The 14363-nt window shown below is 38.3% G+C and overlaps 1 protein-coding gene across 8 annotated transcripts in view; it reads left to right on the plus strand.

Moving 5' to 3' along the window:
* Positions 1 to 14363, plus strand: part of SLC4A4 (solute carrier family 4 member 4) — a 401810-nt gene that overhangs the window by 360228 nt on the left and 27219 nt on the right. For all 8 annotated transcript variants that reach the window (XM_074228425.1, XM_074228424.1, XM_074228430.1 and 5 more), the window contains 2 exons: positions 11272 to 11450; positions 12360 to 12432. In XM_074228425.1, coding sequence (XP_074084526.1) covers positions 11272 to 11450; positions 12360 to 12432 — 252 coding nt within the window. The remainder of the gene's footprint in view (positions 1 to 11271; positions 11451 to 12359; positions 12433 to 14363) is intronic.

The raw sequence follows: 14363 nt of genomic DNA on the forward strand, positions 1-14363 counted from the left end.
AAAGGGCATTACACCCTGAATGTAATTATTCCAAAAACTGTTTCCTCCAGAGCAAACTGTGCTCACATGGAATTAAAGAAGAAGAGTCAATTAATCACAAGAGAGCTGTGATCCTGTCTCTAATTTGGAAAAGCAAGGACTACTTGAAAATGATTAAGAAAAGTCTGAGATGCTGAACGAGACAAAAACATTATGATATTAAAAGCACTGTGTTTTCAGGGAGCATTTGTTTCGGCCCAGAGTCCAGCTGAGCTGGCTGGCTGTCTGCTCCCATCCTTATCGGACCCATTTATCCACTTCACTGAACAGCTTTATAATGTCAGAATGCCAGAGTGCTTGGCTTTCATTGGCCCTCATTTTGCTTGGACATTTCTCGCAGTATTCCTACGGTGACCTCTTGAACAACCCAGAATTCATAGAGGTGCTGACTTTTCCAAGGTCAGTCACAGAGCCATTAACAGAGTTAGGAAATAGAATTTGTGAGCTCCTCCCTTGGAATCTGTGGTTCTAATATCTCTTCACTAGACTGTGGAATTTCTCCAAAGGAAATAGGCTCAGAAGAGGGATGAAATAAATGTGGATGACTAACATTGCAGCGATGAATTTAGAGAAAGTCCCAAATGATTTGAATACTATGTAAATGACACTCAAATACAGTCCTTCCTTTTCATTTTCAATGGCACCATCATTTTCCAGACCACTCTAAATAAAGACTGGAATACCTTGCTCTGCTCTCAGGTAATAGTGAGGTCATACCTGACCTAGTTGCCCAGCATTTCATTCCCTCCCCAATTCATCCTGAACATCACTACCAGATTCACTTTCCTAAAGCACTACTCCAATACTGCCATTCTTTCCTGCAAAGACCTTCCCTCTGCTGAGTAAATGTTAAAGCTTTAGCCTCATGTTCATGACTCTATGATTGTATCTCAAATGTCCTTTCCAGCCTTGTTCTCTTACTAAGCCTCCACACTTGTCCTGTGTTAAAGCCAGATTGGACAGTTAGCAACAATCCTTACCCTTTCTAGTCCTGAACATTTGTACATGACTGGAATTCCCTGGCCCTTGCCACTGACTACCAAAATTCTACCCACCATTCAAGACAGCTGCTTCTTCCATGCCCATGCAATTTTTCCCGAAGACTTGCCCCCTTCTTTCTCATTCTTTCTCTTTCCCTTCAATAGTCCATGGAGCCATCTTCATTTCTTTCTTATGGCACTTTTCATGTACTGCCTTTTGCAATTATTTTTAGACTCCTTCTGTGATTTCAATTCACTGCAATTCAACTTCAATGCAATTCAGTCTGACAGCTGCAGGTTAGCTAATGGCTTTATATGATGCATGGTGCTCAACATGGAAGGACACAAAGAGAGATGACGCACAGACTGCTTCTCACTAAGTGTATAGGAGGATGGAGGGAAAGATAGACACACAATCCTCTTAAGTCAAATAGTCCACTAGAATTTATCAAACACTTCCTGTATGTTGGGAAAACAAAGAAAGGCAAAAGTAGTCCCTGCCCTCAGGAAGAGCCTACTGATGGGAAAGTTAATGTAACATAACACAGCATAATATAACATTTTGCATCTGCATTATTTATTTATTTGTTTGTTTGTTTGTTTGTTTAGGTTTTTGCAAGGCAAATGGGGTTAAGTGGCTTGCCCAAGGCCACACAGCTAGGTAATTATCAAGTGTCTGAGACCAGATTTGAACCCAGGTACTCCTGACTCCAGGGCCGGTGCTTTATCCACTGCGCCACCTAGCTGCCCCTGTATTATTTATTATAATCTATATTTTTCAATATTATAATAATATAAGCTATAACACAGTATTATGAGATTATATAATTATTTGCATTATATTAACATTTGTATTATATATATTTTATATCTATATAAAGGTAATGTTTACATAATACAATATTTGATTATTTAATTATTCAGCTATATAATCAATATTTGTATTGTGTATAAATATAATGTTCATAAATATGCTTATTTGACTATGTTATTAATATATTCATATGTAGATACATATCACATAAATGCTTTAGCCTCATGTTCATGATTCTCCATGATTGCATCCCAAACGTCCTTTCCAGACTTATTCTCTTACTAAGCCTCTACACTTGCCCTGTGTTCTGACCAGATTGGAGAGTTGCTGATTGTCTTGCCCTTTCTAGTCTTGTATACTTCACATAGCTGGAATTCCCTGGTCCCTGTCTGTGACTATAATTAATCATAATATATTAATAGTATATACAAACATGCTAGTTATATAATATATAATTATTTGATTCTATCTGTGTTCACACATACATACATACACGCATACACACATACATGCAGAGAGGTTGAAGGTAATCTTGGTGGAATGCAATTAGAATCTAGGGAAATTAGGAAAAACACTCTGGCAGTAGGTAGCACTTAAGTTTTGAGGAAAGCCAAAAAAAGATTCTAAAGAAAACTAACATTCAAGCAGGAAGATGAGGAATGAATGGTGTTCCTGATGGGTTCTCTGGAGTTTTGATTTTTTTTGGAGATTACATGAATATCTACAAACATCAGTTGTATCCTCATCAAAAGTTATATTCTAGGGGCAGCTAGGTGGCGCCAGCCACTGGAGTCAGGAGTACCTGGGTTCAAATCTGGTCTCAGACACTTGATAATTACCTAGCTGTGTGGCCTTGGGCAAGCCACTTAACCCCATTTGCCTTGCAAAAAATAATTATATTCTACTATTGCATCCAGGTAACACAGCAGGAATGTACTATAGCTAGTTTCTATAGGTTGGCAAGAGCTGATTGTTAAATTTTTAGTGAGAGCATCCACACTTTGGAAATTGGTAAATACTACAGATTAGGACTTCATTTAGTGTTCTGCTGATTTTCTAGATTAAGAAAGTGATAGAGAAAACACTAATAATGCAGGTCAAACTTAAAGTTTTTCCCTCCAGAGAACTGCTTGTTAAACATATTATCAGCACACCCTCAGAAAAGAGTCAGGACTGTGCTTTATGGGGCAGAGAAAGGAGAGTCTCTGATTTTTTAAAATCTGGTACCAGAAAATCATCCTGGAAGAAAAAACTGCCTATGCTTATCCTTGTAACACCTAGAACAATACTGTGCATGTAATATGATATAGGAAATCTTCCTTTACAGAATAGATGGCACTTAATGATAGCTAAGTCTCTAAAATATGTGATTTTTGTGACAGAAAGTGCTCCATAAATACTTGCTGAGTGAAAGAGTGAGTGAGTGGTGGTTCAGGGTCTCTATTTTGAGTAGTGTCACTTGTGTCAATACCTATTTCCATAGGGCATTGCAGGCCCCTCAGTACCAATAGGGAATACCATTGGTGTTGAGTGGAGAGAATCAATGGTACATCTCTCAAGTCTAATAACTAATGCTAATTTCAACTTGACCTCTTTGCTCCCAGGGGAGCAGAGAGAGAACCCAGATAATATTCATTTTAGTTTTTTATTTTTATAGAATTTTCAAATACCTTGCTTTTGTTTTAAGAGAAAGTTCAACACATATTATGTCAACCTTACTCAACTTTAGAAAGTAAATATTAGCCTTGAGTCCTAAAATGACAGAAAATTGTCCTTTTGCCATGTGTTAATAAAAACAGACTTTTTTCCCCATGGTCATTCACCTCCATCTGTAAATACTGATGTAGTTCATCACCATATAGAGTACTGTTCAAGCGTATATGAGGCATATTCTCTATAATCCTAGAAGGAGCAGACATTCATTTAGTGCCCACTCTGTGCTGACAGCTTTTACAAAGATGATCTCATTTGATACTCACCTCAACTCTAAGACTTGGTTCTGTTATGATTCCCATTTTGGAGTTGAGGAAACTGAGGCAGACAGAAGAGTAAGTGACTTGCCAAAGGTCACCCAACTAGTAAGTGTCTGCAACTAGATTTGAATTCAAATCTCCCTCTCTCCTAGTCTATTTCCTGTAGTGTCTAGCTTGTTGACGATGCAGAATATGTATGTAAACAAAACAACCAAGCCTGGGCAGCATATGCTCCATATTGAAATCTGTTGGGAAGGCTTTGTAGAGAAGGTAGGACATGAACTAGGTCCCCAAAGAAGAGTCAGGTGAAGAGAGGGAAGAAAGATCATGAGAATGGTGGGAGAACACAGCTTTGCTGCTTGATTTAGGAGTGAGTGTGTAGATGAGTTGAACCTGAGTAGGGGGCTTCTGTTGACGAGTAGGAGAAGATACACTGGGTGGTAGATTAAAGTTGCCTCCTTTTAGATGCTGCTTCTATTTATCTACCAATGAAATATTTGGGTGTGGAATCTGTCATTACTTGTATGTGGAGCCTCACAAATGGGCAGAAATAAAGAGATTTGCTCTTCATCATTGGAGGGAACAGTCATAGATCATGGACCCACTGGAATACTTGGAGCATGAAAGAGGACTTGGGATCAAATCTTACCTTTGATATTTCTGACCAAACAACCTTGGGCAAGTCACCTAGAATTACTTATCTCTAAATATACACACTCACATAAGCATATATATATATTTGTTTGCCACAACTATAAAATGGAGATAAAATATATATACATATATATAATATACACACAGAGATTCATATATATTTTACATATCCATATACTCACATATGTAGTTTATACTCATCACATATACTATAAAATATAAGACACATGTGATATATGCATGACATATACATGCATGCAGCATGCACATGTGATATACTTGTATGGATGCATGTATAATATGTAATGTCATAAGCATATAGACACATATGCATGATATATAATACATATACATAAATGCACACATGTGTATGTATATCTATCATCTATTATCTATCTTATCATCTATCCATCCACCCACCCACCCATCCATCTATTCATCCATGCATTTATCCATCCATTTATCTATCCTTCCAGCTATCCAGTCACCCAACCACTCACCCATCCATCTATCCATTCACCTGCCCATCTATCCATCTTCCTTCCTCCCTCCCTCCCTCCCTCCCTCCCTCCCTTCCTTCCTTCCTTCCTTCCTTCCTTCCTTCCCTTCCTTCATTCCTCCTTTCCTCCCTTCCTCCTGTTTATCTATAGGTTTGGGGTTGACCAGATGGCCTGTAGTCCCTTCTGACTCTGAATCTAAGATCCTGTGAGTTCAGGAATGAAATACACATATCGGAAGTACCTTTTAATTAAATGCAGAAATGGTCTTTTGTACCTCCACAGGCAAACATTCAACTTGTCAGGGTATATGTTTTGTATTCGCTTATATGTTTTATATTATTTCTCTCAGGCATGTAGGTAGGTACAGTAGATAGAACACTAGATTGGAGTCAAATCTGAGTTCACTTACAAGCTGTATGACCCTGGCAAGGGTCACTTAACCTTTGTTTGCCACAACTATAAAATGGAGATAATAGCAGTACCTGTCTTGCAGTATTGTTGTAAGGATCAAATAAGTTAATATTTCCAAAGCTGATGCTATATAAAATACTCATCCCCTTCCCTTCCCCTCCCCATCCCTCCTTTCTCCTTCCCTTCCCCTCCTTTCCCCCCTTTCCTAGTTTACATCTATTTAGCTCTTTAATATCCCCAAAGATTTGTACATGTACTATCTCATCTGCTCTCTCTCTCTCTTCTCTATGGATATCCTCCTGCCTTGTAGAAATCTCCTTAGACTAGACTATTACACACCTTGAGGGGTCCCATGTTTAGTCTATCTTTGACTTCTAGCAGTTCCTAGCCATGTAATGTAATCAATACAGTGCTATCATTTTCCAGATATCAATTGCTTCCCTGAAATAGCCGTTTAGGGAACTCATGGGTATGGGGTCAAGGAACCAGGACAATTTTAGAGTTTCTTATAAATCTGAATCTATTGAATTCATGCCCCTGCTCTTCTTCCTTTTGGCTAATTTAGCAAATCCAATTAAGAGTAAGGATAGTTAGCATGAAAATAATAAGAAGGGGTCCTTCAGAGGGGAAAACTTGCAGCTTACATAAAAGATAGCTCTATGTCTCATCACCTGGAATTCTCCTTGTCACCGATCCCTTTTCAATTTAATATTCTAGTTCACTCTCTTTTAAATACAAGTAAGCAATCGAGAAGGCCAAGAAAGCCATTGACTTACTGGTGGAACCAATTGGTCTTGTCACTCTTCACAACTTTATTTGTCTGCTTTTAATGCTGTTAGTACATCTGGGGAAAGAGCTAGGGTCCTTCCTACCCAACTGACCCTTTGGCAAACATTTATTAAGTTCTTATCAGGTGCTGTGCTAACCATTAGGAAATGAAAAATAATCTAGAAGCATTAGAGACATAGGTCAGAATTCATTGTTCAGTCATTTTCAGTCTTGTCCAACTCTTCATGACCCCATTTAGGGTTTTTCTTGGCAACAGTATTGGAATGGTTTGCTATTTTCTTCTCCAGTTCATTTATAGATGAGGAAATTGAGGCAAAGAGGGTTAAGTGATTTGCCCAGGGTCACACAGTGAGTAAATGTCTGCCCTCACCTAGCTGTACTTCCCAAGAAAATACTTAAATTCCTGTTGATTTGATTTAACATTCTTGGGTCTTAGTTTTTACATCTCTATAAAAAATAATTGAACCAGATGTCTTCTAAGGTCTCTTCCAATTCTGAATCTGTGACATCTTGACCTTGCACATCATTACATTTATCAGTCAGGCAGAAATTCCATATGCTGATTGCCAGTCACAAGGCAAGAGCAAAAGAGACCCACAATGGACTAGATCCTTGCAGCCAAACTAAGCGGACCATGAGAAGCCTTTGACCTTCCATGATTCCCTATTGCCTCACTTCCACCAGACACTACCAACTGTTATGAACCAATGCTAGAACACAAAACTTTTTTTTTGGTAATTGAACTGTTGTTCTTTAGCTGGCTTCTCTGTCCAGCCCATTTGTATCCCCCTTCAATCTGGGGTCCTGGGGTGTATGTGAACTAAGCTCATCTCTGCCTTTCTGATCTAAGGCATCTTTTGTGTCTTGAGTTCTTCTGCCAGAGTTGCCCTCCTCACCACCCTTCAGGGTAAATGATGCTGTATTTCTCTTATAAACACTTTCTTTGGGCAAGTGGTCAGCCAGCCCCCTATACATGAGTGGTGGGTGAAGTGTTGGTTTCACAGTGGAAAGAGAGCTGTGTTCTACTTGGCTGTAACCAAATCTCCAGGATCATCGTTGCTTGACTTCCAGTGTAAACCATCATCTCCCTGTCTTGGAGCCAGCCCTCCCACGCCTTCTCCTGAGCCCTCCCTTTTTGATGTTGCCTTTATCCCTTCCATGCTGTGCCCATCGGCTGTTCCCTTTTCACAGACTCCATAGGGGTATTCAGTATCTGATTTCTTCATAAATAAAGTGGAGAGATGGAACCAGTGAAATAACACTTTGTAAGAGTTTAAAATATTTATTTAAGGAGTAAAAAAACTAGACGTTGTGTTAGATTGTCTGCTTTTCCAGTCAGAAAGTGTTTTTTTGACCATGGAGAGTTGTTGTTTTAAGCTAGTTATATTTCTGATTCAGCGGTGATGAATTATTTTTTGACTTGTCCCAGTCCAATTGGAATTATTTTCCAATGTGAGAAGCAACTTTGCTTATTCAGCAGTAATTTAGCCCTCTCAGTTAGAGTGTCCTACAATTTAAATCTGGAAGCATTTTTGTTAAGTATCTATGATGTGATGAGTATGGTACTTCGGATACAATGGAAAAATAAAATAATTGTTGGCCTTAAAGAGATCATAATATTGAGGAGAAAAAAATAGACAGATACAAATAGAAAGACAGATAGCTCGGGATAATCCATACAGATGTAGATATGAAGTTAACAGATTTATAAAAGTAATTCCAGGGGAACTCTGTTAGGAGGGGTAGTTTGTTAATATAGTGGAAGTTCCATTGGGCACAATGGAAGGGAAGGGATGAGAAAGATAAGGATAATCCTTGACAATAAAAATAATGTGTATTTAGAGAGAGCTTTAAGTTTTGGAAAGGATTTTACATACATTACCTAATTTAATACTCTTTGTTATATATCATTTTGTAGATGAGGATATGGAGACAAAAAGAGATTAAGGGACTATTAGGAAGTTTGTGAAACTGGATTTGAACTCAGGTGTTAGCTGACCTCAAGTCTCTATCCCCTGGGCCACCCAGCTACTTCTGGCCTTCCCTAGCCCTTGATGAGAAGTATTTTTTTGGTTAAAACAATTCAGTTCAGTTCAACATCATCAAATACTCTTTGAATGTCAATCACTAAACATTTATCAATGCCTCCTATGTGCTCAACATTGTGCTAAGCACTGGAGATACAGATAAATACAGATAATCTTTGCCCTCAGGGAGTTTACAGTCTGATGGGAGAACTATTTAAAGACATATACTTTTAAATGACTTGACCATAAGTAGACACATGAGTTTTTATAGAAGACATACACATACACAACTTTGTGGAGCTGGAGAATAAGGGGGACACAAATCTACAGAGACATATCAGTTGAGTCCAACATGGAGTCACCACCCACCATCCACACATAAATCCTAAGTGGTACTCATTGCCTTTGTGTGTTGTGCTGGTCACTCCCCTCCATCTGAATAGTCCAGAACATGCTCTCATGCTCACATGACCATAGCATTCGCAGCTAGAAGAGACCTTAGAGGCCATCTAGTCTAAATTCTTCATTGGTACAGAGGAGAAACTGAGGTCCAAAAAAAGGTCACACAAGTAACAAGTGGCAGAATCAAGGCTTAAACCTAATTCTTTTGGCTCCATTTTAAATTCTCTCTCTCTCTCCCATTACATGATGCTTTGTGTTGGAGCTCCAACAAACCAAAATCTAGCTTGCCTTTCAGGATTAAAGATCTGAAAACACGTGTTCATACATATGTGAGTTGTTCAGTCTACATTAACTTTACCAGCAGCAAAAAAGAGCAATGCCACTGTCTATAGGTAGCTTATAGGACAAATTAAAATTGCATAACATTTTGCAACTATGATATCGTTTCTCTAGTGCACTGGGGTCAAACTCAGAAGAAATGGGAGCCAACAAATTGTATATAAGAATCTCTGCCTTGCGTTTGGCATCTCCACTCTAATGGATTTCATATTGATCACACCTAATTGGGGGGAGGGTGGTCTTAAACAGAATAGGGAAGGGGAAAATGGGGTCTGTAGGGAAGCATCTACAATATAAGAAATTTGTAACTGTATATATAACTGCAAGAGAAGATTTAAAAGTAATTCAACTAATCTATGAATACATCCATCAGTAACAAATGAAGAAAAGGATTAGAATACCAATTAGTACTGTCATTTGCATAGAGCTTTGAATTTACTAAGCATTTCATACACATTTCATCTGAGCTTTAGGATAGCCTTGAGGTGGTATAAATACCACTTTACAAATGGAAATAAACAGAGATATAGGTGATGTTACTAGCCCAATACTAGCCTAATGATGCTAACATAACCAGCCAGTGTCAGAATACAGATCTTTTTCCACTTCCTAGTATAAAGAGAAGCTGACTTAGCTAGTTGAAAGAGTCAAATTGACTCGGGTTTTAAGATTTGTTGTGTTAACATGGGGGCGATGATCAACCTTGATGGACTTGCTCATTCCATCAGTGCAATAGTCAGGGACAATTTGGGGCCATCTGCAATGGAGAATACCATCTGTATCCAGAGAAACAATTGTGGAGTTTGAACAAAGACCAAGGACTATTAGCTTTAATTTAGGAAAAAAACCTGATATCTTATTGTCTAACCTTGCTATCTCTTATACTTTATGTTTCTTCCTTAAGGATATGATTTCTCTCTCCTCACACTCAATTTGGACCAATGTACACTATGGAAACAATGTAAAGACTGGCAAATTGCCTTCTATGGGGGGTGGGAGGAGGGAGTAAGATTGGGGAAAAATTGTAAAACTCAAAGTAAATAAAATATTTAAAGGGGAAAAAAGAAAAAAAAGATTTGTTGTGTTAACTGAGAGACACATAATAAATGAAAAAAATTGGGAAAGGGGAGGGGAGGGCAGGAAGAATTCAAGATCAGATTTGCTGAATTTGTAATACAGTCAGAACATCCAGGTGTATATATATATGTCCAGCAGACCATTAGAAATGCACTTGGGACAGGAATGTGCTGGTAATTATTTAACAACTAGTTCTCCAGAGGGGAAAAAAGCATAATAACACACTTTTAACTTGTATCAGCATTGTTGACATTTTTCCATAACATTTTTAAGTCAGGGCCACCATTAAAACAACTTCAGCACTGATTTATAGTGGGTTTTGATATCTGAGAAGTAAATGCTGACACAGAAAATTTAACAATCAGCTTTCATAAGTTGGTATGAGCAGTTCTAGCACACTTGCTGGAATTCACAGAAGAGGTCAGTAATGAAGAGAGATTTTGAAGTTATCTCCATATAAATTATAATTGGGAATAGATGAGATATCTAAGGGAAAATACGCTAAGAAACAAGAGTGGGGGGGTCAAATACTAAATCTTGGGAGATTTTAATATTACAAGGATAGATATTATAAGAAATTATTAAGGAAAATTGCCCTGAAGTTCTAGAATAAGAGGGAAAATATTTAAGGGCAGGAGGAGGAAGGGGAATCATTAACTGTGCTTAAAATATTTTTCTGGATACCAGGAATTCAAAGACAAAGGTAAAATAATTGTTACCTTCCTTCATTCTCCAGATGAATATGCAAAATAAATCAAGGGAAATGGAGGAAAGGAGAAGCAGTACCAACTGAGGAGATTGGGGAAGACTTCATGAAAGAGGCAGTATTTGACTGTGACCTTGACTTTGAAGGAAGATAAAAATTCAAAAAAGCTAAGGTGGGGGTGGTACAGGTTCTTTTCAGCTTGAGGGAGAACATAAGGGAGGGTGAATGTAGGAGACAGAATGGGAGAACTCCTAGAGAAGAGAAGTAGACTTCAATATCAGTCTTCTGAACTCATGATTGGTTATTACATGGATGAATGTTCTGGAGTCTTTCACAGCTGCTTTTATTACTGTGGTCACCATATACATTGTTCTCCTTGCCTGCCTCACTTGGTTTTGCATCAGTCCTTTTACCTAAACAAGTTTCTCTTAATTCTTCATGGTCGTGTATTCCACACCTCCTTCTCCACCCCCATTTATCCTTTCCACTTCAAGTGGTCATTTGAAATTCATTCAATTATGAATCGATTCTTACAAAAACTTTGCTTTTCCTCTCTACAGAAGGGAGCTGGCTACCATCTGGATCTCTTCTGGGTGGCCATTCTCATGATTGTATGCTCTTTCATGGCTCTCCCGTGGTATGTGGCTGCTACTGTCATCTCCATCGCTCACATTGACAGTTTGAAGATGGAGACTGAGACATCTGCACCTGGAGAACAACCCAAGTTTCTGGGAGTCAGGTGTGATAAGCCAGAGGAAGAAGTTCTAATACTCATGTAGATTCTGGGGACATATATGTATACATAAATACATACATATATGTATATTAATATATTTGAAGTTACAAGTTGAGATTTCAGGGGAGTCACATTTACCTAGAGATAACAGAAGACCACCATTTAGCTTTATTGGATTCTCAAGAAAGTTTTTTAATATCTTCCCATGAACCAGATTTGGGCCCTTCACAATGGAATTTTCTGCCTTGAAACCTATTACTGAGTAGTTCTGATCTGGACCAAATGAATTAAAGTAACTCTAAAGATATACTTTCCGAAGGTCCCTACTTACATGTGTTTGTTCATGGAGCCACTAGAATGAAGTAATTTTTACCAAGATGACAGTGATGAACTAATTCTTTAGAAGGATGATTTTGAATGTGAATGACTTTTTTAAAAAAATATCGTTAATTTAGAAAGGTACCTGATCAAATTTATTATTCTCCTGTTGGTTGTTTGTCAGCCAGTATATGAGACAATATCATGATTATTTTCTGGGAAAGAGAAAATATTTTATAGGTGATCAAAGTACTTTTAAAAAAGTACAAATATAAAGAATCCAGTAACAGACAAGAAACAAGTAATTTTTTTTGTCATGTCTTATATACAAACCTCTCAATCATGAGCAAAGAATTTAGTGGGGGAATTTTCATTTATCACATCAGCCACTCAAATCCATGCTCCAGTTTAATGAGCCCATCAATCTGTAATTTTTTCCAAGTGTTGAGTTTGTACATTGTCCTGAAAGTATTAATAACATGATATTTGAGCCACAGTCAACATTGAATTGGATAGTGCATGTTCTCTGGGGGGAGTAGAGAGCTAGGAACATGTGTGTAAAAACAGGAGGTTAACCTTTTGGTTTGATTTCAGGGAACAAAGAGTCACCGGAACTCTTGTGTTTATTCTGACTGGTCTGTCAGTCTTTATGGCTCCCATCTTGAAGGTAAATATTCCAGAGAATCTCCTCTTCTTTCTTCTTAGAATATTGATAAAGTGACATGTTAAAAGGAGAATCCTTTTCATATATTTGAAAGATTATGATGAACGCTTAGAGAGACATTGAAGCATGTGACCCATTGGGATAAGAGGTTCTACTCCCCCATTGTTGCTGATCTTCCTTTACCTCCCTGATGCTCTCATCACTCTCCTTCACCCTTATGCCTTATTGTCTAGTCTTATGACATTCATTATCTAATTAAGTCCATTATCCCCCACCTGCCCTGCTTATCCACTCCTTCCAGCCCCTAGATAGTTAGGAAACCAGGTTGAATCAAGGTCAATATGGACCATCTCTTTTTATTCTATTTTCTATAATTGCTGACAGTGTTCCTACCGTCTTTGGCTCCAAAGAGAGTTGCACAAAGAAAGATTAGAGAAAATGACTGGCCTATAATTAGAAAGCTTAAGAAATAAACTTCTAGCAGAGAAAAATTACAGGGTAGATTGAAAAATTTAGTGTAAGTCATTGTGAAAGTTTGCAGGATGACACATATAAATACCTGCATAGATAATACAGAAACTATGGGGAAAGTCTCTAAGGAAGAGTGTGGGTCTATGCAGAGAGATACTCATTTTCCTCTTCTCTTTCAAGTTCATCAAGTTTTAAGTTAAAGAAAAATCTCATGCAATTGAGGGGATTGGCACCTTTAGCCTAATCCCCTAACCCCGTTCTTACCTCTTAACCAGATCCAGCATGTCTCTCCTTGGGTTTTCTGTGACAACAAAGCAATTAATTAAAAAGCGCAAAATTCAATGAACTTGTTGCTTCTTCTCCAGAAGCCAAATTACTGGTTTAATGGTTATTTTTGAGTTGAGTGAGGCATGGCCTTGCCTGCAACAACTGGTAATATGATTAGAAGTGATCTATTTTGTCACGTAACCCCTTCTTTTATGGATGAAGAAACTGAGACCTAGTCTTATCTTGAGTTATTGTTATTTGTCCTTCATTCTCTAAAAGGCCCCATGATGTCTCAAGAGTGATGTCTTTGAATTGGATTTAAGTGCCAGACTCTAACACTTTGCTTGATGGAGCTTACTATGGGGGAGCTTAATAAAGGATCATTGATTGACTGATAAAGCAGAAGCCACATCTCTTGAACCTGATCCATTCTTCTCCCTAATAGTCTAGGACATCATCAAGCAGATTCTTTAATGGAAAGGGACCTGCTAAGAGGCGAATGTAGAGATGGTCGCAGATTTCTTGCTCATGTTCTAGAAGGGCAAATTAAATCCTAAACATTTTTTCCATAATTTTCTGTGATTGATTATATTTTCTCATGATAAAGTGCCAAAACTCAAGGTTCCAATAGTCAGAATGCCCCCAAGCAATGTTCTTTGTTTCAATGTTGTTTCCAGTGCTTTGCCTTCAATCCTGGAGAATCTGCTAGATGACTAATCATGGATGAATCTGCAGGGACACAGAGAACATATATTATGTGAATTACTATTTTTAGGAAGAGGTGACACATCACATTTTCTCCAATGCTGCTGTCAAATTCCTACTTCAAGAAACTTATTTTTTTAGGTTTTTGCTAGGCAATGGGGTTAAATGGCTTGCCCAAGGCCACACAGCTAGGTAATTATTAAGTGTCTGAGACCGGATTTGAACTCAGGTATTCCTGACTCCAGGGCTGGTGCTCTATCCACTGCACCACCTAGCTGTCCCATGAAACTTATTTTCTCATCTTGCCCCCCTTCCCCCCAGCATGGCCCTTGACTACTGGAGACCTCTCCCTCTGTTCACCTCTGCTTCTTTCTCTCCCCGTCCTCCTCTCTCCTTTCTTCAATCTCTTCCCTCCCTTTCTCCTCCCTCCCTCCCACTCCTGCCTTCCCTCCCTCTCTCCTTTTCCTTCTTTGTCTCTATTTCAGGCTCTC

Source organism: Macrotis lagotis, chromosome 3, assembly GCF_037893015.1.
Source record: "Macrotis lagotis isolate mMagLag1 chromosome 3, bilby.v1.9.chrom.fasta, whole genome shotgun sequence".
NCBI lineage: Eukaryota > Metazoa > Chordata > Mammalia > Peramelemorphia > Peramelidae > Macrotis > Macrotis lagotis.